The sequence below is a fragment of the Sminthopsis crassicaudata genome, chromosome 3, assembly GCF_048593235.1.
Source record: "Sminthopsis crassicaudata isolate SCR6 chromosome 3, ASM4859323v1, whole genome shotgun sequence".
In the NCBI taxonomy this organism is placed as follows: Eukaryota; Metazoa; Chordata; class Mammalia; order Dasyuromorphia; family Dasyuridae; genus Sminthopsis; species Sminthopsis crassicaudata.
The window spans coordinates 57,560,445-57,586,916 of record NC_133619.1 but is presented as its reverse complement, the minus strand read 5'-3'; the positions used below and the strand labels follow the sequence as shown (position 1 = coordinate 57,586,916).

Genomic DNA, 26,472 nt, shown 5'->3' with positions numbered 1-26,472 from the left:
GAAATGATCTTGGACCTGTTTGTAGAATTCACCCAAGATCATAAAGTTATAATAGAAACATATTAAAACAGGTAAACGGTGGTCTCCTCCAAAAAAGAATGTAAGACACTTGAAAATAGGAAGTTAGCAAAAAAACACCAAAACACCAAAATAGATGGCTCTACTACTGAATAATAGAGCAATTCTCATGTAAGCCTTCTGAACTGGCTATATGATTTCTCATATATTAGCTTCTTATGACTTTGAGGAATCAACAATAGCTGATATTTGAATCTTTTCATGCTCAACAGAGAATTTTTTATGACATTGTTAAAACTCTCCTTGAAAGCCTTTTTCTGTTATTTAAGAAATCAGAAAAAACTGCCACAATTGCATGGTTATGAGTAGGACTTTTCATCAACCAAGTCACAAGAATTCACTCTGATCTCACAAACCTTAGTGATGCTTTTAGAAATACTACATTAAAATAATAAGCAACAGATTTTTTTTACTGTTATGAGGAGAGTAACACATGAAAATTTTAACAAGAATAAAAATATTTCCCTTTTCCAACTTAAATCTTCATATTTTAAATCCAAACCCAGAAAAGTTTAGATGGGGACAATAAAACATAAAGAACGATTATAGGTTTCAATAGAAATTCATAACTCTGAGAATTGAGAGGGTACGGGGCATATATGGGACACTTTTATTTCACAACATTTAAGCCTTTTTAGATTTAATGAATACCAGAATTCATAACAGGATCAATCTGCTTCTTCTCATTTAATTACTGGGAGGCATATTAAATGCTCAAAGGAAAACCACTGAGCATAACAATCAGTCAAGTGGTGGATTCAGAATGCTCTCTCCATTTTACTGTGCTATCATTTTTCATTGTTCTGTTTTAGATGCAGATGTGATTATTCATTATTTTCTAAAGAGGAAAGAATCTGATAAATTAAATATTGCTTGCTTGCTCACATATCTCTATTCCAAACAGCAGGTATTTATGTAAGTGCTTTTTGTAAAGTGCTTTGCATACATTATCTTAGTTGGTCTTCCCACAAATGTGAGGTAAGTGACGATATTATTCCCATTTTACAATTGAATAGTTAGGCTTCAGATAGTTTAGCTGACTTTATACCACATGATAATGTATATGGGATTTGAACCCAGATATTTCTGATCCCCAAGTGCCGCACTCTACTCTTTCTGCCATGCTGCCCCTAAAAGAGATTCTTAATCTGAACTCTGAACATATATGTAGATATAGATATACATGTATATATAAAATACATACACATGAAAACATATCTACAAATCTTTGGATATGTATGTGTGTTTTGATCTGTCTTTCTTTGTAATTCTAAGATTTTTATTTTATGAATTAAAATCATTATTTGGAAGAAGCCAAAGGTTTCACAAGATGCCAAGAGATTAAGAACTCTTGATTTAAGATCCAGTTGTCCATGCTTTTCATAATGATCCTGTATCCCCTAAACAAAATTAAATGATACTTACTTTTAATGGTCATCCCTACTAAATTTCTTGGCATTCTGGCATTGATACTTAGTGCATTCCAAGGATCAAGATCACCGTTGAGAAACAGAATTCTTTGGCCAGTCTTGATTAAGGGTTTGAAATAATACTTGTTGGTATTCTTGACAGATTCAAGCACTGAATTAATGTCGAATTTCAAGTCAAATATTTTATTACATTTATCAATATAAAAGCTGCAAAGAGAAAAGGGAGGAACAGGAAAAGGAGGTATGCAGAGTGAATATTTTCAATGATTTCCCCTTATTGAAATATAGCTTTCTTAAAAGAGCCAGATGAATTCCATCTATTCAGAAAGGTCATCATCTTAACTTTTTTTAGTATGCTATTTTCATGCAATTAATTAACTTTGACCCAAAAATCAAATACACTGAAGATATCTGCCTCCTGCCACAGACTGAAAGTTACTTTTTCATTTCTCATTTGGTTAATATATTGGATATGGTTCGTCATTTTGCTAAAGCATGTTCTTTCACTCAAATCGACAAATGCTTCTTATGTAGCCTCCTTGACTCTTAGACAATTACATGACCAAAATTTAAAAAGTTTTCTTAATCAAGTAAATCAGTTTCCAAAATTCCTAAAACAAATATTGAGGAAAGCAGTACAATGTCTCCCCAGGAAAGGGACCCTTATTTCTCCATCTCAATTCTTTGTTCCTTATCCCCACAGTATCAGTTGTATCACTAACCTTTGGACTAATCATTGATCCAGTTTATATTTCAGTTTTTCAATTTTCTAAAATATGGTAACATTTTGCCTTATACCCCACTCAGGGTCAGGTGATAGCTTTTAGGTTCCTTGAGATTTCAAGAGCACTATCAGTAAAATTGATAATTTATAATTCATAATAATCTATCCAACATGCAAATGACTGTGAGAAAATTATGAATAAATGCACTAGTTTTCAATGAGAAATGACATGAGATTATTATGACCTTGTAGTAGTCTTTTTTCTTCTTCTTCTTTTTTTTTTTTTGTTTGAGATAATTGGGGTTAAGTGACTTGCCAAGGTCACAGAGTTAATAATTGATAAGATTTGAATTCAGCTCTTCCTGACTTCAGGACTAGTGCTCTATCCATTGTGCCCTCCTGCTTCTTACTGCATCCAGGGCCATCTGTAGTCATCCTGATCTATATTTGATCACTGGACCAGATAGCTCTGGAGGGGAAAGTGAGGCAACCCTTCTTCACTTAAATCCAATTCCCTTGCATGTCATGCCATCAGCTCTCTGATATCATAGTCTTCTTCAAGAACAAAGGGCAAACAACAACAAAAACATGAGATCATGGTTGTTAGATATAAGGAAACTGTATTCTAGTTTGGTTAACAAAAAATCTAGCACATGTGTATTGCATTCTAAGATTCTATCATTGCTAAATCTCTTTGTGGCTAGTTAAAACATGGCACTCAATGTCTTTGACTGGGCTAACTAGGAAAATTGTTCATCTTCCCTAGATATATTTTCATTTCTAATATGAGAGATTCTTTTAGATTATTTCTGAAATTTTTGCTGGCTAGAAACTATACGACTGTTTCTGGTACTTTTATTTTACCATGTAGAAATTTTGTGTAGCTCATCCTCCTCTCAACAAATCCATAGATAGCATTTGCATGTATTCTGTTTGTGTGTATTTCTAGATGTGTGTGTGTGCGCGCGTGTGTGTGTGCGCGCGTGTAGTGTGCGCGTGTATTCTTATAACAAAATGCTAGGATTACCTACTTTACAGCACTCTTGTGAGAACCAAATGATAACATTTAAAATGTTCTAGAAGCCATCAAATGCTAGGTAACATTTTAAATATTTGGCTATGATTATTATCATTACGAAGATAACAAATAAATTACTTATTCTTGTATTTAATCACCTTCAAAAGTTGGAACAGATATGACAATGTACCTGGTTTTACATAGTTTTTGAATTACAACTATTCCTTGATCTGAAGGCAACTTTTTTTCAGACAGCTACCGCATTCTCATATCTTATAGCATGACCTTGATTGGAGAAGCCTCCTCTAAAAGCATTTGGTCTTCACTCCTTGCTAAATTACATCAATATACAACAATTAGTTTAAGTAATAAAATCCTGCCTCTAAATCCAAAATATTCAGCAATGGTAAGTTGGACTAAGCTTAGAGAGAACTGAAACTTTTTAAGTGGTATATACTTTACCTCATAGGTACTCCTAAGAAAGGTTGATGTTTTGAATCAGTGGTCTGGAAGAAACCAAATTCTGTGCAAGTCTGATAAAGCCATTGTCTCGCTAGAAAACAAAACATTAAATTAAGTTAAGACAAATAATCTCACTAATAAAGGTATTTTTAGTGTTTTTGAAAAAATATATGTATATATATTTAAAGAGAAAGAGCTTGATAAATTCCATCTAATCAGAAAGGTCATCAGAAAGGATCTAGAAAGAAAGAAAAAAAACCTGAGAAGGAAAACAAAAATGCAAGCAAAAAATAACAGAAAGAGTGGAAATGCTATTTTGTGGTCCATTCCCATTTCCCAAAGTTCTCTCTCTGGGTGTAGCTGATTCTCTTCATTACTGATCAATGGAAACTGGTTTGAATCATGTCATTGTTGAAGAGAGCCATGTCCATCAGAATTGATCATTGTATAATATTTTTGTTGCCATGTACAATGATCTCCTGGTTCTGCTCATTTCACTCAGCATCAGTTCATGTAAGTCTCTCTAGGCCTCTCTGAAGTCATCCTGCTGGTCATTTCTTACAGAACAATAATATTCCATAACATTCATATACCACAATTTATTCAGCCATTGTCCAATGATGGGCATCCATTCAGTTTCCAGTTTCTTGCCATGACAAAAAGGGCTGCCACAAACATTCTTGCACATACAGGTCCCTTTCCTTTCTTTAAGATCTCTTTGGGATATAGGCCCAGTAGAAACACTGCTGGATCAAAGAGTATGCACAATTTGATAACTTTTTGACCATAGTTCCAAATTGCTCTCCAGAATGGCTGGATTCATTCATAATTCCACCAACAATGTATCAGTGTCTCAGTTTTCCCATATTCCCTACAACATTCTTCATTATCTTTTCCTGTCATTTTAGCCAATCTAAGAGGTGTGTAGTGGTATTTCAGAATTAATACCACACTATCTCAATCCCTCTCATTTGCTAGTTGTTCTTCCCAATCCCTCTTATCTATATGTAGTCCTCCCATTCTCAGTCCTAAGTGCTCTGCTATAATCTTTCAAAAGAAGTTAATTTGTATTCACAGTTTGAATGACTCTTAGGAGTTAAAAGCTTAATTTTATCCTCTTATTCCCCCTCAACTTCTCTCCAGGTTAGTGTTTTCAATTATCTGAAGGGCTTTTTCATTTGATCATTCATTATCTAATAGTTAAAGACAAGCTATTCATCTCCTATTTATGGAAAAAAATTTAGACTTCTTGTTGATAAAAGTGTTGTCTTATTAGAACAAGCTCATAGTGTTGAAGTCCCATTATCTCTTTTCAATCACCTATAAGCCTTCATCATTTAGGCTTTGACAAACATTACCTGGACCATCTGGGTCTTCTTATTTCTCTCCTTCAAATTTCTTCGTTTTCTAATGTAGTCCATCCACAATAACAAGAATCAGCTTCTTTAAGACTTATTTTTTATCAAGTTAAAAAAGCCTTCATCAACTTCCAAATACTTGTTAGTTTTGTCTGGAAGTATGGTTTTAATGGTGTAAGAAATTCTCCACAAGGAAAACACCTACTCAGTGGAAGCAGATCATCAAGGAATTTATAGTCTTAGTGTTCCAGAGTACTGAGAGTTGACAGAGTTCTACCCAGAGTCACACAGCCTGCATGAATCACAAGTTTTCCTGACTCTGAGGTCAGTTATTCATCCCCTATACCAATGGAATCTAATTTATGTATGTCTTCTGCTTTAGACAAGGAAACTTATGCAGTATCATAGTTTGCCAACAATACTAAACCATGAGTCAACTGATTTTCTCCTTGTTATATTTGCATTCATTTTCTGTATGATCTCGGGCAAGTGATTTTGTCTAAGTACTTCCAGCCTGTAAAAAATGTCAATGATTTTATTTGATTCAATGAAAATGGACCTTACTCCTACTTTTGTTCACCATTTTTTATTTCATTATTATTCTAGTAGCTCCACAAAAGTCATTTCTGATGAAACTCCACTATATCTTTATTAATTCTAATTCAGATTACCTTGATGCAAATTAATTTGTATCTAATATAATACAAACTAATGCAAGTTTATTTCTCCAAATCTCAGTTTCTCCATATGTAAATTGAAGAGGTTGGACTAAATGATCTCTAATATTCCTCCCAGTTTAAATCTATAATCTTGTGATCTGAGGACTTCTTATCAACTATATTCTCCTATCTAAAATTAGAATTTGGTGCCACCTTGAGAAATGTTCAACTCAAACAAATTACAAAATACATGAAACCTAAGGCATAAAGTACTATCTGGCCACTTCAGTTGGAAAGGTTCCTTCCCACTATTTGTGAGAAGGTCACTCTCAAGATCTCTCTAAAGAACTTTGGAATTGATTGTGAGACATAAGAGACACTGTGCACAGGACCACCCAGCATGGGTACCCCCATCAGAGAAGAACCCTAAGTTCTATGAGCAAAGCAGAATTGCAGTAGCTCAAAAAACCATGAGATACACAAATTTAGAGACATCTCCATACCAAATGTGGAGTATTTCTGCCCAACCTATGTTAGAGGCTTCTGAGCTTAAATTGATTTAATCAGCTACAGTCAGACCCATTATAGCTCAATTCCAATAGAGTGATCTCATTTTAGTTCTTGAGAATGGACAACAACAGATCAATGAACCAACTGACTGAGGTATTGCACGGAGGGTTCTGGATAGAGGAAATCACAAGACCTCAGGGTTCCTAGGTGCAAAAAGGCACCACATTAAAAGTAATGGCTATCATACCCTATAACAGAAGTCTGATAACTATACTCTATAACATTGCCATTCTGCCAATGGTAGTTGATAGGTTCAAGAAGTTAAAAGAAGTATAAAAAAGTGGTAGCATTATATAGGAAATGGCATCTTAGCATATCTTGGCAGAGTGGATAGACTGCTGGACTTGGAGTCAGAAGATTTGGTTTCAAATTCTGCCTCAGACACTTGCTTAGCTTGATGACTCTAGGTTAAGTCACCCAACTTCTCTGTACCTCAGTTTCCTCTTCTGTAAGTAAGAGGTATGATGGATTCATTGATCTTTAAGGTACAATTCTGAGCAGCAGGACCATTTCCCATCTCCTCCCTCAATTAACCCTTCAAGGGTGGAGCAAGAAGGAGGAGGGGAAGAGGCAGAAACACAAACAGAATTGCCGGTGAAGTAGCCTAAGCCTATGACAAGATTAGAAAAAGCATTGATTAAAGCTAAGAGAATCTCTAAGGGAACCTTCTTTTAGCTTGAAGTCTATGATCCTGTAATCTAATCAAATAAAGAGAAGTTCAGGTCCTTCTGAAAATTATTAGAGCACTGAAAGATATTAGAGCATGCCTTACCTCCTTTTGCAGCTTCTCTATTCCATTCAGAGTGCCTCATAAATGCTAGAAAGTTTTCATAGCTTGAATTCCAGCATGGGAATTGATAGGCTTTAAGATTCTTAATAAAAAAATATGCATATCTCTCATATGGTGTCCCAAGTGACTTAGTAGTCATTACTTGGCAGAAATAATCAAGAGTGATATCAACAGTTGTAATCTGGCCAAAATTATGATTCATTTGGTTCTAAAACATAAAACAAAACAAAACAAAAAATTGAAAAAAAATGAATAAACTTTAAATAGTGGGTTTGAATATTACTTTCATTGGCTGAAACTACTACTCATATTTCAAATTGATTAAGCAATCAATGGTCATCAAAAGCAAATGGAAGAAATAGTTCCTGACCTTAAAGATTTTATATTCAAATTAGAAAGAGAATTTATGGATACATCGGCACATAGAAAATAGATAGGAAGTATCCTCATAAGGGAAAGCACTATTAATAGCTTGTTGACCCTGAGAAAGGCCTCTTGCAGACATTGATCCTTGAGCTGTCTTAAAGGAAGCCAGAGATTTTACAAGGCAACATTTAAAGCAGAAGAGCATGAGAAATCCATGCATAAAGTCAGTTTAATGAAGAGATGAAGTGAGTGTTCAAATTCTTATCATTTGACCTTGAAGCTAAAGTTTGGACTCGCTTTTTATTTGTGAAAAATTAAAATCATATCAATTTGTCTCTTTCAAGTCAGTAATCTGACCAACAGTTTAGTATAAATTAATCTGGCAGGCTGTATGGGTCTGAGGTAAAAAAAAAAAAGTCAATCAGCAAGGGAGCAGGATTTACTAGGTATTTTAGCACTGAATTAGATATTTGTTAGAGAAAAATTCCCAGGTAATCAGTTGAGATCTAATTGTTCAGAACTAGACTTTCAACTTCTATAGAAGATTGTGAGACATATACTGGGAAAAGAGGGAAGGGCTTGGGTTAATCAAGGAGAAAGAAGGTGTGGAGGTGGTTAGTAGAAATTTGGGCTTGTGAAAAAGGCTGGGATTTGAATTTGGGAAGGAGAAATTTGGAAGAAACTGAGAAGGTTTTGAAGGAAAATCTTCAGGATCAGATGCTTTGTTATGAAGACTTTTGTGAGACATAATTGAAGGAGCTGGTTCCATAAGGATCAAAGAGAATGAAGAAAGATTAGAGGAGAAGACTCCAAGAAGAAAAGCATTAAAGGGTATGACAAGAAAATGAAGATTTCAGGAGCACAGTTTGTGTTTTACTCACTGCTTTTGTCCATTGAAGGCAAGGAATAGAGAAGAGAACAATGAACTTAGGGAATGGACAGCAGGCTGAGAAGATGATGTTTGAGAAGTTTGGAATTCTAGGGCATGGTGGAAAATAGAAGGATTACAACTCAGTCTGGTAAGGTTGCATCTTAGTGATATTTAGCAAATCTAATCAAAATGGCTTTAAAAACAATTTAGTATATTCCATTGGTTTTTACCAGATTGCCAAAGGGATTATGATTCAAAAATGACCCAATATAATTTTATTATAATCATAAACTATTTTAGCAGGAAAATGTAACTGTTTCTTATACATTTGACACTAAGATGCTCTGCTTATGGAAAAAATTCTGTCTTGTCTTATACTTCAGTTTGAGATTCTAGCAAGCTTTTTTTTTTTAAATAGACAGTAAGATGTTTTTCCTCAGTCATAGTTTCACCTTAAATTCTGAGGCATTCCTACCTGTGGGAAGGAGGAAATCCTAAGCTTCTTGTCAGTGGGACTACTTAGGATGAATATTCCTGATATATATCTTTACCTGTAGCTTGCCCACTGGTGTTACACCAAAGATCAAGCCTCTAACTTTCAATAGCAAATAACCTTGATCTGTCCTGATCTCCTAGAAAGTTTGCTACCCTGACCCTGTAGGCAAATGAGTAGGATAGGAGCTGCCTGTTGGTCAGGTTGACTTGAAAGAACACATGCCCTTGTGGGTATTCAATCTGCTTTATAATTTCTCAGCAAATCTGATCTTCCCATTTTCTCCAAGGGGCTGCTATTTCTTTCAGTTGTACCAAAATTTTTAATGAAAATTTCTTCCTTAATTTTTTTTTTCATTTCAAAACCTTTGCACGGTCTGTGACAAACTGCTTCAGTTTGATAAATGTGGCAGATTCCTTTTATTCAAATAGTCATTAAAAATGCTTAAATCCCAAAGATATTTCAGAAAATTTTAAAGTTCACTTCCACTTACAATTAGCTCTCAGAAGACTAAATTGAATTATTTTTCCATTACCTATATATAATTGCTCTTCTAGAAGTTGCTTGGGAAGAGAAATCACTAGTATTGAATTTTTTAGTAAAGGGAAAAGAATTAAATTACATTTAAATTCAGGTCAAGTTTTGATTCTAAAACAACTATTCTAAAACATTCAAAACTATTTTGGGGAATTTATAAAGATATATTCCAGGTAGAAAAATTAGTCTTTCATAGACTGTGAACCTTCTATGCCATATTTGGCAATATTCTCTGTCCCTCTGTCTCTGTCTCTCTCTGTCTCTCTGTCTCTCTTTCCATCTCTCTCTCTCTGTGTCTCTCTTTCTCTCTCTCTCTCTCTTTCTGGTTCTCTTTGTCTCTGGCTCTCTTTATTCCTGACTGCCTCTATCTGTCTCCTTCCTTCTCATAAAAAACAAGTAAGGAAAAGAAACAAGTTTTGATTGCAGGATATAGAAGATAATTTTTTAGTATACATGCCCTCATCCCTGAGTTTGAACCAACTCTGTTATAATAGTGGATTTTAAGACTGGAAACCTATTTATTTGTGTATTTTAAAAAGAAGGTATCCTACACCCAGTGAATTTGTGCAACTTTGATTCCATTCTCCCCTTCTATTTGTTATCATTTACTCATTAATTACTTATTCTCTTCTCACCTGATTCAAAGGTCTCTCTTTATTGTATTGAACAAGAAAAGAAATCCTGCTTTTCAGAGTTTCCAGGAAATAGGATATTTTCTCTTCTGAGTCAAGAATTACTTTTTCACATAATCTGTGAGAAAAGAAGAAATACTATATGTATTTTGGGGAAACCATATTACATTGCCATCCTAATATGGATGACACTGAATGGAAAATATTAAATGATTTTAAAATGCTTACATTATTGTACAAATATTGCTTTCAAATGTTAAATTATGTTAGAATCATAGATGTTCAAAGGCTGGATAAAACCAACAAAAAAGTCCAAAGTACTCATTTCATGAATGAGAAAACTAAGACTGAGAGAAAAATTCAAAGTGAGGTAGAGTAAAAACCACTTTTTGAATACGAAATATGCTGATCTTAGGAAAGTTAGTTAATTTCTCTGAGCCTCAGTTTTCCCTTATATAATACGACAGGCTTAGACTAGATTAAAGTCCTTTCTGTTTACAGATAAATGATAAATATAAATCTGGAACTGGTTCTTAAATCTTAGTTTCAAGGAAAATATCTTGAACATGTTATTTCACATTTATGAGTAGTCACCAACACTTAAGGATAAGAAAAACAAATTGAACTAACCAGGTTGGCATGGAACTTGTCAGCTCTCGTGCAACCTAAGAATAATAGTTTGCCAATGATTTTTCTGAACTGAATACTTTTTAATAGACATTTAAGCACATAGTATTGAAGGCATGCTAAAAATGGACCATTTCTCAAAATGCCACACATAATTATCATCATTCATGACTATTTTTCTTTGAGTCTTTGAAATCATCAGGAACCTCATTTTCCACCCAAGTCTATCTCCCACTTTTAAAATTTGCTATCTGCTTTTAAGATTACTGAAATTGCATTGACGTCAATTCTCAACCTTCCACTTAGCTTTGTGGCTAAGCTCTCTTGGTTCTGCTTATTTCAGTCTTTATTATTTCATATAAGTGTTTCCATGTTTTTCTAAAATCATTGAGCTCATCATTTCTTATAGTACAATACTATTCCATCACAAACATGTCCCACAACTTGGTCAGCCATTCTTCAACTGATGGGCATCTTGTAATTTCAAGAAATTTCCAAAAAAAAGCTGCTATAAATATTTTAGAACACACAGGTTCTTTTTCTTTTTCACTAATTATCATTGGAAACAGAACAAGTGGTGATATTGTTGGGTTAAAGGATATAGATAGTTTAATAACTCTCTGGCCATAATTCCAGATTGCTCTCCAAAAGGTTGGATCAGTTCACAGCTTTATTCTTACTTATTCTTACTTATTCTTGTCATAGCACTGGGCAGGAGTTTTACTTTCTATTTTACTGGAATATATTCATGGACACAATCAATCATTCAATCTCTAAGTACCTACTATATGCCAAACATTGTGCTAAGTACTTGAGGATAGGAAGAAAGACAAAGTCTTTGAAAGCAAGTCCTTGTCCTCAAGGATGTCACACTATAATGTGTAATCTAATCAGAACAGAAAATGTGCAAAATGTAAACCATAAACACACAAAATGAAGAAAAAATCAGTCAACAAGCATTTATTTAGCACTTATTCTATGTCAGAAACTGCACTATTGAATTTCAAAGAAAGACACAAATTATCCCTGCCCTCAAAATTCTTACAGTTCTAATTAAAGAGAGAGCACACAAGTAAATTAGCACATAAAAGACAGCTGTAGAGTGGATGGAAGAGAACTTTTTAGGGGAGGCTCCAGCATCTGGGGGTTTACAATGAATCCTTAATTCTTCAGATAGAGAAACTGCTAAGGATAGAGACTGATTGTTTCTCGAACTTTATGTATCAGACTTAGAAATGTATCAGCCATAATTGTGGATAGATTGCCAGATCTAGAGTCAGGAAGACTTGAGTTCAAATGTAGCTTCAAACGCTAACTAGCTGTGTGACTCTGGACATGTCATTTAATCCTGTTTGCCTCAGTTTCCTCATATATAAAATGAGCTGAAGAAGGGAACAGCAAAACCACTCCAGTATTTTTTGCCAAGAAAACTCTCAGTGGACTCACAAAAAGTCAGACATGACTGAAAAATGACTGAATAGCAATATAAACTTTAGGGCACTAAATAATAAAAATGAGAGGCAGCATGAAATATAAGGGAGAACCTAGGTTTAAATTCTGACTCTACTACCTGATCTCTAATGCTAAATCCTAGAATCCTAATGGCCTAAAGCAATTTTAATGCAGTCTCTTCCTAAGAATTACATGCAGCTGCCAGGAATTCCTATAAACAGGACATTTATTTGGAGTTGCCTTTTCAGCATTGGAGGTTGATTGCTTTATTCAATCATATGTTTCCCACTTGCTCCAAACACATTGAACTCCAGATATTATGTGACTTATCCAAAACTATAAAAATAATCCAGGTTCTCTGACTCCAAACTCAGTTCTTCCTCCTTACAGGAAACTATAGTATAGGAAGCACAATAGTGTTGGGAAGTATACTTTTTCCTAAAGCAAAAAAATCCATGAATCTGACAGCCTTAAACTGATTAAACCATTGTCTGATATTGATCACACTGCTGTCACTCTCAGACAGAAAGTTTCCTTGAAAATTGTGAACTGGGTAAATCCTCCAGACAGTTAGGATTTGAAATTCAAGGGGATGTCACCCCCTACTGGTCAATTTATTAACATTCCCAGAAACTAATTGGAAAGCCAAGGTTCAAAATAGATACAGAATGGGTGCATCCATAACTGAACTAGGAAACTTGGGTCACAGATACAGACTAGTTCAGAGAACAGAGAAACAGTCTCTCATCCAGTCCTATCTTTAGCAGTTCTTTCTCTTCCTCTAACAATCAAAGCCAAGCCAAAGGGCATTTATTAGTGCTTTATTAAGCACTTATTACATGGAAAGCATTTTTTCAAAGTAGGGACAAGAAAGATAAAGATGGAATAGAGCTCTGCTCTCAGAGGCCTTATATTTTATTTAGGGGATAGAGCATATAAAGAGATATGAGGGAATTAAAAAAGGCTTCCTAGGATATAGCACCTGAAAAGGAAGTCAGAGGGCAGTATCATAGAGTAGGCAGAGCACTGTACTTTCAGTCAGAAGACTTAGTTTGAATCCCAGTTCTACTTCTTTGCTATCTGTGTGATATTGGGCTGAAGAAAGTGAAGGGGAAACATGGTATATTGGCAAGAGCATTGATCCTGGGGTTAGGGGATCTGGATCCAAATCCCACCTCTGGAAGCTTACTAAGAAATTTACTTGTTTCTCTGGTTCTCAGTTTCTTTATCTGTAAATTTAGGAGGTTAGTCCTAATTAGGACTAATGACCTTCAAGGTCCCTTTCATCTCTAAATCTGTGAGGTTTTGAAGGCATCTCCGACATGAGAAGCAGCCAATATAACTGAAAGGAAAGCTGCTCTGAATGAATGCCCCAGGAAAATTCTGGGAAAACTCTATCTGTTGTGAAGTGTACTTTTTAATCTTCTCCCCTCAGATACAAAGTTTCTGAAACTTGTGAACAGTTGGCTGAATGAGTTTCATGAAAGATGCTCTTATTATGCTACAGAAACAATCAAGCAAAATCCAAAACAAAACAAAAATGCTCAGTGCATCTGACCCAGGCCCTTTGTACATCAATGCTCACCTTTATAGACTACTTTAAGATGTTGCAAAGTGAATTACATATATCATCTAGTAGGCACTGTTCTTATCCCCCTTTTCACCAAGAAGGATAGTAAGGGATAACTTAAGTGATTTGCCTTGGGTCACTCAACTTCCTGTGTCCAAAAAGAATGTCACATTCTGGGCTTCCTTACTCCATGCTCAATTCTTCTCCTGCTTCTTCATCTTTTCCCCATTAATCTTCCTCTTTTTACTTTTTGCCTTTCAGTGCTCTTCATTTCAGATTAGAGACCCTTCTGGATCTCAATTAATTAGAGGCCCTTCTGGATCTCAAATAATGTTCTGTAGTAGTGATTTTTGAAAACTCTTTGGTTTCAGTAGATTACTGAGAGGCAATTAGATTACTAGAGAGGCAATGCAACTGTTTGGAGACTGATGCCATCCTCTCATTTTGGGCTTCAAAGTACATTGTTACTTTAGGAAAGGGCAATGATATGGATCTAAAAGTTGTTGTTTGTCTTAAAAGTTCATATCCCTATTATAATTATGTACTCTCACCTTCTTTCAAGTTTCATCTCTCCCTATCCTTCATGGTCAATGGCTAAGCCTATCTTTTCTGTTTCTGTTCTTTACTCCCAGGCAAAGAAATTTAAAAGATATAGAGCAGGTTTCTCAATATCTGATGAGCTCTACCAAAGCTTCAATAAGGTAAAAATACATATGTGACTTGAATATCAAAGATTGCAACATTTAAAAATTAGAAAAGATCCCAAATCAGATGCTTTTCATAGCTCTGACTGGGGGGAGAATTCTTAATTAAACAAAGGACAGAAGCCACAAAGGACAAAAATAAGAATCAAATGAGGATGACAGAAAAATATCAATACTAATTTCAGAAATAAATATCCAACAAATTAATACAACTCAACGATATTAAAAGATGCTAATATAGTAGTCTTTTCTTCTAGGGACATTAATAAAAAATTTTTGCAAGCAGAGGTTTTAATCTAAAAGAGAAACTGAAAAGATAGGAATTTGAAAGGCAAACACAGGCCATTGAGAGAAATAATTTTGAGTGGGTAAATTTTATCGAAAGACCTCATAGGAACAATCATCTATTTTACCTACACAAATGGCTTTGATTACAATATTCTACAAAGTAAGCAATCTAACAGCAAAAGTAATAGAGTCCCCCACCCCTGTAGAGGTCCAGAACTCTGAAAAGGTGTACTTAAATCAAGAACAGGAGGGTGCTTATAATTAAGCACCTACTTAGTGTGAGATAATGATTCTCTAAATATATACTTAATGTAATGGTGATTTATCGGGGAGATGGCACATGCTTAGTTGTTATAGTGATATAATTGTACTGAGATATTTAGGGGCTGAGAGGATTAGGAACTGAGAGTCTCTCAGACACAGACACAGAAGAAGTCTCACAGACACATACAGAGGAGTCTCAGCCACAGACACTTCATCTTTGACCAGCCTCGTGGTGGCTTTCCTGCCTTCATCACTTCTCCACCTAAAGAAAGACCAAGGCCTGTCCAGAGATCCTCCAGAAAGCTAGCCCAGACATTACACACCCCACAAATAATTTCTTTAGTATTGAAGTCCTTTTCCTCATCTCTGTCATTCCATAAATATACCAAATCACTTACCTAAAATCCCTTGAAATATTACGATGGTATTTCTCATATTTAAGCATATACATCAGAACTTGTGAAGCATTTCGCACTGCATTTACACACTCAGAATTACCATGTCTAAACAAGGCTTTTTGGACCACTTCCAGATATTCTAGGATATAGGAAAATTTAACTAATTGCATTAATCCACATACTGAACATTATTCTTTTGTGTCTCTTTTTTTTTATCATAAAGAAATTAAATAATTGAAAACCAAACAAAAAAGAGACTGCCAGGAAGTCAGTGAAGAAACAAATTTAAAAATAGATTTGGGAACCTTTAAAGAACTAGAGAAAACATGACTATTTTGAAAGCACTGGATCTAGCTACGGACATATATTGCAAAGTGTTCATTATAAATAACTTGATCCAAAATAATAGCAAGAATAATTATAGGAAGGATAATTACAAGATAATTGAAATTTTTAAAAACTTTGTCTACCAAAAATAAAATTCTTACAGAGATTTTTCTATTTCCAATGAAGTTACAGAAATCATGGATTTTTTTCCTATGAAAAATTAACATTACTACCATCTTTAACTCATTATAAACCCACCTATCAGAAGCAGATAAATATATACATTGGTCTAAAATTTAGGCCTTTACTTCCCAAGGAACCTCAGAAACAATTTCAGTCCTCACTTATGGGACTCCTACTACCTATAGGTGATAAAAGTTTATTAACAACTCTTTAAAACTCACCAGAAAAATTAGCCTTTGCATAGATGGGTGCACTGTAGGCTACTGCTGAATGAAACATCTCAGGATGTTTTACCTTCAACCAGGCAGCAAGGGATCCTGCATAAGAACCACCAAAAACAATCCATTTATTTCTAAATAATCCTAATTTACTTATAAGGAATTTCCGGAAGTGAACAGCATCTTCCAAGGCTTGCCTGCTGCTGAGGAAGCGAAGGTTCTCTGTAGAAATATTCCTGTAAATTAAAGCACAAATAAGAGACACTGTGAAAACAATTGAAGCAGGCTAGAACGGTGCTTGATATCAGCTCAAATGGACACCGAAAAATCCTCTTCTTAATTGTGGAAATGCCCAGTTGCCATTTCTTTTAAACCCTGAAATGGTCATTAGAAGTTGCAGAGATATGTTGTCAAAGGAAATTATGCAGAAACACAAGAAATAGATAGTAGGAAGTATTTTATTTCAGCAATATTTCTGTTTGGAAAATGAAGAATTACTGAAGGAACTAAAGAAATTATCCAAAAGAAAAATCAAGAAGCATCTAAGAAGGCAGCAACCATATCAATCACTCAATAATGATCTACAAGTACCTATAAAGTTTGTCCTATACACCAGGCACCAGTGGCTTATGCACAAAACCAAAAAAAAAAAAGTCCTGGTGCTCAAAGAATTCACACTCTGTGAGTGGAGGGTTGATGGGAAGTCCTGTACACATAGCATACACAATTAAGTGTAAGGTTCTCTCATTCTCAAAATCAAGGATCAGAAAAGGTCCCATGTAAGAGCTTAAACTGATTTTTTGGAAGAAATGAGGAATTCCAAGAAGTGGAGGTGAAGAGGAGCTATATAGCTCAAGAAGTATATACTGGCTATTATGGATGAAGACAGAAGGGGAAGGGGATGTTTGAAGAATAGGACACAGATCAGTTGGGTTGGACTAGGGTGGGGAGAAACAACAAGAAGAAATTTGTCAGAAGTACTAACAGCACTTTCTTGCACAGGGCTGTTCAAAAGGTCAAGTGAGTTAACATATTGCTCACCTTAAAGTATTATATAAATGCTAGCAATTATTGTGATAATGGTTTTAAAACTACTCCAATTTCTTCAGTAGAGATGCAATCTCTTACAGGTCACTGTAATTTAATTCAATTACTTTAATTTAATTTATTTAATTAATTCAATTAATTAATTATATTAAATACAATCCAAAATATTTATGGAGAAAAGATAGTACTAGTGAAAAGTACTGGAAGATACCTCATTTGTAACCTGTTGCCTCTACCTCTGGTTGGTGAACTGGAGGGCTAAGCAAAAAACTACCTAAGTTTTCCTTTATAGTGTGCTCAGAATTGGTACAAATTCTTCATTTCCCACCAGCTGCTCTGATTTGTTTTGACTCCACCATTATCATACTCATCATACCCCCCAAATGGGTTACCCTCTGGTGTGTCCTCCTTTTTAGCCCCATTTTGTATATTGTCTTACCCCATTGTTTCTCAAGGGCAGAGACTATCATTTTTTTTATTGTATCCCCAGCACTTAGCACAATGTCTGGCACATAGTGAGTATTGAGTAATCTCTTCATCCTTCTTTTGTATGAATTTAAAATGTCAAATATTAAGGTAGCCTAAATTTAAGTGTGTATTTAGCTGCCACAATTATGTAAGAAGGTTAAAAGGAAGAAAAGAGATTGAGAAGAGGAAGGCAGTAATAGTAATAACAATTTACCTGGTTGGGAAGCTTTTACCATAATATCTGTGCTCCAGGAAAACACATAAGGCTCCAATTCTTTTACCATAGCTTAACAAGGAAGTTGTAGTTACCCTTGTATGAACAGCAGATTGTTCTCCTCCAAGCTCTAAGAAAACTGGACCACCTCTTCTGTAGAACTCATCATTGATAAGAAACCTCTGTGAAGAGAAAATAGGAGAAGTTTAAAATTATCATTGTTTGATTGAGTTGAAAAGATTTTTTGTTTAAGCTCTAATTATTCAGTGATAGCATCTTTGAACTCTGTTACCCTGTGGATCGGGATGAGTGGTTCTGAAGTCTACCTGAACTTGTGGCAATGATATGATACAAATAACTGCATCTGTAGGGTCAAAGATAAATAAAATTCCTAACCAGAGATATCATCTTATAAGGAAACTTGGAATGACTTAAATTCTTATTGAATATAACAAGAAAAAAGATTATGAAATGAATTATATATATATTTATTATAGATTTTTATTTAAAAGATATATACATGAATAATTTTTCAGCATTGACAATTACAAAACATTTGTTCCAATTTTTCCCATCTTTCCCCTCCACCCCTCCCCCAGATGACAGGTAGACCAATACATGTTAAATACATTAAAATATATGCTAAATACAAAATATGTATACATGTCCATACAGTTATTTTGCTGTACAAAAAGAATTGGACTTTGAAATAGTGTACGATTAACCTGTGAAGGAAATCAAAAGTGCAGGCGGACAAAAATAGAGGGATTCAGAATTCTATGTAGTGATTCACACTAATTTCCCAGAGTTCTTTCACTGGGTGTAGCTGGTTCAGTTCATTACTGCTCTATTGGAACTGATTTGGTTCATCTCATTGTTGAAGAGGGCCATGTCCCTCAGAATTGATCATCATATAGTATTGTTGTTGAAGTATATAATGATCTTCTGGTCCTGCTCATTTCACTCAGCATCAGTTCATGTAAGTCTTTCCAAGTCTTTCTGTATTCATCCTGCTGGTCATTTCTTACAGAACAATAATATTCCATAACATTCATATACCACAATTTATTCAGATATTCCCAACAATGGGCATCCACTCGGTTTCCAGTTTTTGGCCACTAAAAAGAGGGCTGCCACAAACATTCTTCACATACAGATCCCTTTCCCTTCTTTAAGATCTCTTCGAGATATAAGCCCAGTAGTAACATTGATGGATCAAAGGGTATGCACAGTTTGATAACTTTTTGAGCATAGTTCCAAATCATTCTCCAGAATGGCTGGATGTATTCACAATTCCACCAATAATATATCAGTGTTCCTGTTTTCTCACATCCCCTCCAACATTCTAGATTATCTTTCCCGTCATTCTAGCCAATCTGAGAGATGTGTAGTAGTATCTCAGAATTGTCTTAATTTGCATTTCTCTGATTAATAATGACTTGGAGCATCTTTTCATATGTCTAGAAATAGTTTCAATTTCTTTGCCTGAGAATCATCTGTTTATTTATCAATTGGAGAATGGCTTGATTTCTTATAAATTAGAGTCAATTCTCTATATATTTTAGAAATGAGGCTTTATCAGAGCCTTTGATTATAAAAATGTTTTCCCAGTTTATTGCTTCCCTTCTAATCTTGTCTGCATTAGTTTTGTTTGTACAAAAACTTTTCAATTTGATATAATCAATTTGATATAATCAAAATTTTCTACTTTGTGATCAATAATGATCTTTAGTTCTTCTTTGGTCATAAATTCCTTCCTCTTCCACAGGTCTGAGAGGTAAACTATCCTATGTTCTTCTAATTTATTTATAATCTCATTCTTTATGCCTAGATCATGAACCCATTTTGACCTTATCTTGGTGTACAGTGTTCAGTGTGGGTCAATGCCAAGTTTCGGCCACACTAATTTCCAATTTTCCCAGAAGTTTTTGTCAAACAGTGAATTCTTATCCCGAAAGCTGGGGTCTTTGGGTTTGTCAAACACTAGATTATTAAAATGATTGACTATTTTGTCCTTTAAATGTAACCTATTCCACTGATCAACTAGTCTATTTCTTAGCCAATACCAAATGGTTTTGGTAACTGCTGCTTTATAATTTAATTTTAGATCTGGTACAGCTAGGTCACCTTCATTTGATTTTTTTTCAAAATGAAGTATATTTTTAAAAGAAACTTGTACTGTAGCTTCCATTATTGACAACTTTAACCTCAGATTCTCTTCATTTTAATACATATCTATTAAGTGCCCATTATTTTCATAGGTGATGAAGAGTTGTTTACCTTAGCCTAGGCAATACATGAATACACAGATGAGTAAGTCCAAAGAAATGTGAGAAGGAAGATATGCTAATTACAGGGAGATCAGGTGATATGTAGAAATTAAACTTCAACAAAAACAACAGATTCTAAGAAATGGACTAAGTGTCTATACTAAAAGCAGGGAAGAAGTAGGAGATAGAATGGCAAGGGAATAGCAAAGAGGCCAGTTATTAGTCTTTCAAGTCCCTTCTGGGTGTACAACAAGTTCAGGGCTGTTGAAATGTCAATGTCTACATGTAGTCACTGTCAATTACAGCATTTTTGGTTAATAAATTTTCTGGCACTGATCCATATTACAGTAAGAAAATCATTTAAGGATGATGATGATGATATTAACTAACAGTTATATGTGGTATTATCTCCCTTTAGCTTCTAGCATGCTGAGCAGATACATAGATTTTCAATTAATATGATGAAACTTTTGATACTGATATCTGAGAATCTCCTGCAATTCTTTAGATTGAAAACCGAAAGTCAGTCAAGAAAAACTAATGTGATATAATGATGTATTAATAGAGCCTCAGCATTCAGATCAAGTCTGCTGTTCTCTGCTGCCCTCATCAGACTCCATCACATCAATTTTGTTCAGCTTTCAGGTATGTTCATTTTAGGAAGGGTCAGACAACTTGGATCAGTCCAAGAAAGTTCCCCAAAGCAGGAGATAGAATAGGAATTTCTGAGTTCAAATCTAGCCTTTAAATAATTATTAGCTATATGACTCCAGGCAAGTCACTCAACTTTAATTTCCCCAACTATAAAAATGGTTAATGATAATGTTGTTGCAAAGATACAATGAAATGAGATTTTTTAAGTGCTTAGCCCAGTGCCTGTACTACGGGTCCTTAGTAAATTTTTACTTCCTTTTTTTCTCCTTACCATTTATACTGGTACTTGAGGAAAGCATGCTTTATTTCTATCTGTTTCCTTACTACCTGGCCCATAAGAGGAGCTTAACTTTCTTAGAACTGAAATAAATTATAATTTTCTTGACCCAGGAGGCACAATTAGGAACAACTATTGGAAATTATAGTGAAAAAAAAGTTTGGCTATATATTAAGAAGAAACTCCTAACAATTAGAACTACCCATAGGTAGATCTTCAAAAAAAAGGCTAGATAGTCACTTATCAGATAGGTCTTGGAGAAATGTTCTGATTAGATATGGGTTGAACTAGATTATTAACTTGGGATTTATGAATTTATTTTTAAAAAATATTTTGATAATTGCATCTCAGTGTAATTGATTTCCTTTGTAATATCTGTATTTGATGTTATGCATACAACATTACTTTTGTGTGTGTGATGCATGACACATAAAAAAGAGTATTTATTTCTAAATTAGATGACTTCTGAGACTTCCATCTCAGATTCTAGGAACCCTAAGGAAACCAGAAGCACATTTTCCTTTCTCTTTCTGGTTCTGTGAAATATTTCAATGGAAACTAGCTCATTCAATTTTAACATTTTCACTGACCATTGACAGGTCAAACCACCCACACTAACAGATTTCCAAATCAGTTACCATATTAAGTTGAATATCAAACATATATCCATGAAGTGGTATAGCATCCAACTTCTTAGAGAAATTATAAGTTATCTATAGGAAGAAATAGACAGCAAAACTATACTAGTGGGGGACCTCAAATTCCCCTTCTCAGAATTAGAATAATCTGACCACAACATGAACAAGAAAGAAGGTAAGGAAGTGAATCCAATCTTAGAAAATTTGAAAGAAATCTGGAGAAAACTACAAATAGAAAGGAATATACATTCTCATCAGTACATGATACCTGCACAAAAACTGACCATGTATTAGGGCATTAAAAACTTCACAATCAAATGCAGAAAGGTACAAATAATAAATGCATCCTTTTAAGAGCATGATGCAATAAAAATAGCAATAAAGGTCTGGGGAAAGATGGACTAAAAAGTAATTGGAAATTAAATAATCTAATCCTAAAGAATGTATGTCCTTAATTAATATTGTTGCAAAAAAATTTTAAGAAAGTATTAGCAGAGAGGTTACAGTAATCTATCAACAGGTTAATACACTATGACCAAGTAGGATTTATAACAGGAATGCAGGGCTGGGTCAATGTCAGGAAAACGATCAGCCTAATTGACCATATCAACAACAAATCTAACAGAAATCATATGATAATCTTGATATAGGCAGAAAAAGCTTGTGACAAAATACAGTACCCATTCCTATTAAAAACACTAGAAACCATAGGAATAGATGTAGTTTTCCTTAAATGATAAGTAGTGTCTATCTAAAATTATCAACAAGCATTATATGCAATAGGGATAAGCTAGAAACATTCCCAGTAAAATCCAGGATGAAATAAGGATGCTGATCATCACCACTATTATTAAATATTTTATAAGAAATGTTAGCTTTAGTAATAAAAGATGAAAAAGAAATTAAAGGAATTAGGTTAAGCAATGAAGAAACAAAACTATCACTCTTCGAATATGATATGATGGTATATTTAGAGAATCATAGAGAATCAATTAAAAATAGTTGAAATAATTAATGATATTTGCATAGTTGTAAAACATAAAATAAACCCACATAAAACATTGACATTTCTATAGGTTACCAACAAAGTCTAGCAACAAGAGATGGAAAGAGAAATTCAATTTAAAGCAACTTTAGGCAACATAAAATATTCGGGAGTCTTTCTGCCACAACAAACCCAGAAACTATATGAACAGAGTTACAAAACATTTTTCACACAAATAAGGTAAAATCTAAACAATTGGGAAATTTCCAATTGCTACTGGGTAGGCCAAGCTAATATAATAAAAATGATAACTCTACCTAAATTAGTCTACTTCTTCAGTGCCATTCCAATCAAACTGACAAAAATATTTTACAGAGCTAGAAAAAATAATTATTAAAAAACCATCTGGAAAAATAAAAGGTTAAGAATATCAAGGGAATTTTAAAGAAAATGCAAAGGGCACTGGTCTAGCAAAACCAGTCCTAATATTATAAACCAGCAGTCATCAAAACTATCTGATACAGGCTGAGAAATAGAGTGATAGATCAGTGGAATAGGTTAGGTAAACAAAACACAATAAATAATGATTATAGTAATCTACTGTTTGATATATCTAAAAACTCCAGCTCCTGGGATAAGCACTCACTATTTGACAAAAATTACTGGAAATACTGGGAAACAGTATGTCATAAATTCAGCATAGATGGACATCTTACACCCCATACCAAAATAAGGTCCAAATGGGCACATGACTTACACATAAATGATGATACTATAAGCAAATTAAAAGAACAGATAATTTATCTGTTAGATCTCTGGAGAAGGGAGAAACAAGAAATAAAGAACATCATAAAATGCAAAATAGATTATCTTTATTACATTAAATTAAAAGGTTTTTGCACAAACAAAACCAATTCAGCCAAGATTAGAAGGGAAACAAAAAGCTGGGAAACAATTTTTACAGCCAGTGTTTTAGATAAAGGCCTCATTTCTAAAATATATAGAGAATTGAGTCAAATTTATAAGAATATAAGTCATTCCCTAATTGATAAATGGTCAAGGGATATAAACATAATATTTTCAGATGAAGAAATAAAGCCATTTATAGTCACATGAAAAAAATGCTCTAAAATGTTGATTATAGAAATGCAAATTAAAACAAACTCTGTGGTACCACCTTATACCTGTCAGATGGGTTAACGTGATAAAAAAAAGATAATGATAAATGTTCGAGGCAATGTGGGAAAACTGGGACACTAATACATGGTTGGTGGAACTATGAACTGGTCCAGCAATTCTGGAAAGTAATTTGGAGCGATGCCCAAATGACTACAAAACTGTGCATCCCCTTTTATTCAGCAGTGTCACTACTGGTTCTTTCTCTTAAAGAAATCATAAAAGAGGGGAAAAGACCTACATATGCAAAAATATTTGTAGTAGCTTTTTTTTGTGGTGGCAAAGAATTGGAAAATGAGTGGATATCTATCTATCAAGTGATGAATGGCTGAATTAGTCATGGTAAATGAAAGAAATGGAATATTACTGATCTATAAGAAATGATGAGCAGACTGGTTTTAGAAAAGCCTGAAAAGATTTACATTAACTGATGCTGAGTGAAGTGAGCAGGGCCAGGAAAACATTGTGTATAGCAACAGCAAGATTTTGTGATGACCAACTATGATAGACTTAGCTCTTCTCAGTAATTCAGTAAATCCCAAGGCAATTTCAACAAACCTTGGGTGGAAAATGCTATCTATATCCAGACAGAGAACTGTGGAAACTAAATGTGGATTGAAGCATACTATTTTCACTTTTTTTGGTTTGTTTTTTTCTTTCTTATGGATTTTCCATTTTGTTCTGATCTTTCTTTTCTAAGATAATTCTTATAGAAATGTTAAAATGAATGTACAAGGGGCAACTAGGTTTCTCAATGGATCCAGCACTTTAACTGCAGTCAGGAGAATCTGAGTTCAAATCTGACCTCAGATACTTGAGATTGAATAGCTGTGTGATTCTGTGCAAATCACTTAACCTTTATTTCCTTGCAAAATAAAGAAATGTCATTTAAAAAATGTACACATATAACCTATATCAGATTGCTTGGTAATGTTGGGGAGGAAAGAAAGAAGAGAGCAACAAAGAAAAAGAATTGGAACTCAAAAATCTTACCAAAATTATTGTTAAAAAAAAATCTTTACATATGATTGGAAAGTAACATACTGTTAAAATAAAAAAAATAATAACTTTAACTCTCAGCTTGCTCTATTAGAGCTAGCTCCAGCAAATGAATGGTATAAAAACTTATATATCATCTTCCTAGATAGAATGTATTTGAGGGCTGTTCCAGTTTCATTATCCATCCCCATTTGTTTTCCCAGTGCTTAGGAGAGTACCTAGCACTCAGAAGATCCTTACAAAATGCTCATTGATACATTGACTTAACCACTCAGTGCAGAAGGCAACTCTCCAAGACTGTATATTACAAAAAAATAGCTGAAAAATCTTTCCTTCCTAAGGTTCCTTAAACTAGGGGCTTCTTAAACTTTTTTTTATAGGACGTTTTTCTTTTCATCAGAGAAATTTTTACAAAATCCCAGGTATATGGGTATATAAAATAGATACACAAATCAAACATTACCAATAATAAAACATAATTTTGTGACACCCGCATTTAATTATATGACCCATGGCGGGTCACAACCCACTATTTAAGAAGTTTTATCTTTTAATTCCGATAAATTTGTGATAAAAAGTGCCATCTGCATCCAGTGAGAGAATTATGGAGATTGAATGTGGATCAAAGCATAGTTTTTTCACCTTTTTTGTTACTGTTGTTGCTTATTTTTTCTTATGTTTTTTTCCCCTTTAATCTGACTTTTCTTGCATAGCATAATGAATATGGAAATATGTTTCTAAAGACTGCACATGTTTAACCTATATCAGATTGATTGCTATCTGGAGGACAGGATAAGAGGGTAAAAAGGGAGAAAAATTTGGAACATGAGATTTTGCAAAGGTGAATATTTAAAACTACCTTTGCACATATAGAAAAACAAAATACTATTTAAAAAAGAAGAAACTTTGCCTTATACCAAGAAAACCCCAGGTTGAAAAGAAATTCCCAGCTCCTAACACCCCATCAGGCACATACTATGGAAAGCTTTTCAAAATGTACAATAGCTTAAATTGAAGTGCGTTGAGAAAAACTGCCCCTAGAGTGACCAGGAGGTACACAAAGAACTTTCCATCTAGTATCACAAAAGACTGACTAGCCCAAGAACTCCACATCATAAAGCTGAGAGCCCACTAATGGACATGTTATCTTCCCCAAGTTATTTAGCAGCCCACAATATCCCTTCTACTGGCCTCCAGAGTCAACATGGCTCAGTGGAAAGTGGGTTCAACTTAGAATTCCAATATCTGCCTTCACCACTTATTGCTTCACTTGATAATTAACAAGTCTCTTCTCCTCCAAAGAGAAGGTTGGACTAGGTGTTTTCTCTGGCCCCTTCCTGCTCTCTGATATTGTAGTCCTATTGTTGTCCCCAATGTAAGGTTGTGGAGTACCTGGTCAGCTCCTCGGTGCTATCTGATCTCATACCCCAATTTCTTTCCTTTTGCCATTTTCCATTACCTGTCTCCAGAATCTTGAATCTGTCAGATTAAAATGGTCCAGTTTTTGCCAAAGCCATTGCTGTTCCGGGTGATCTATCGGTTTAGGATAAGTGTCAAAGAACAAACTTCTGTGCACGCCCTCTGCATAGGTACAAAAGAGCAAGGGCAGCAGCAGCAACAGCCCCCAACCTCTAGAAATCACCAGGAGCATGATGTCTTCAGTATAGGGCTCCTGGTGTTCCTGCAAGAGCTTAACTATCTCTGGGTCCTGAGCCTACCTCTTCT

At 34.5% G+C, this 26,472-nt stretch overlaps 1 protein-coding gene across 2 annotated transcripts in view; it reads right to left on the bottom strand.

Moving 5' to 3' along the window:
- The window catches only part of LOC141560429 (putative serine protease K12H4.7), a 29,677-nt gene extending 3,205 nt beyond the window's left edge, over positions 1 to 26,472 (bottom strand). The window contains exons 1-8 of one of the 2 annotated variants that reach the window (XM_074298589.1): positions 26,207 to 26,472; positions 17,749 to 17,930; positions 16,023 to 16,118; positions 15,292 to 15,430; positions 9,992 to 10,106; positions 7,072 to 7,297; positions 3,713 to 3,803; positions 1,504 to 1,715 (exon numbers count right to left, since the gene is read on the bottom strand). In XM_074298589.1, coding sequence (XP_074154690.1) covers positions 1,504 to 1,715; positions 3,713 to 3,803; positions 7,072 to 7,297; positions 9,992 to 10,106; positions 15,292 to 15,430; positions 16,023 to 16,118; positions 17,749 to 17,818 — 949 coding nt within the window. In that variant the 5' untranslated portion in view covers positions 17,819 to 17,930; positions 26,207 to 26,472. Of the gene's footprint in view, positions 1 to 1,503; positions 1,716 to 3,712; positions 3,804 to 7,071; positions 7,298 to 9,991; positions 10,107 to 15,291; positions 15,431 to 16,022; positions 16,256 to 17,748; positions 17,931 to 26,206 lie in introns of both variants that reach the window. The other variant, XM_074298587.1, reaches the window with a different exon arrangement.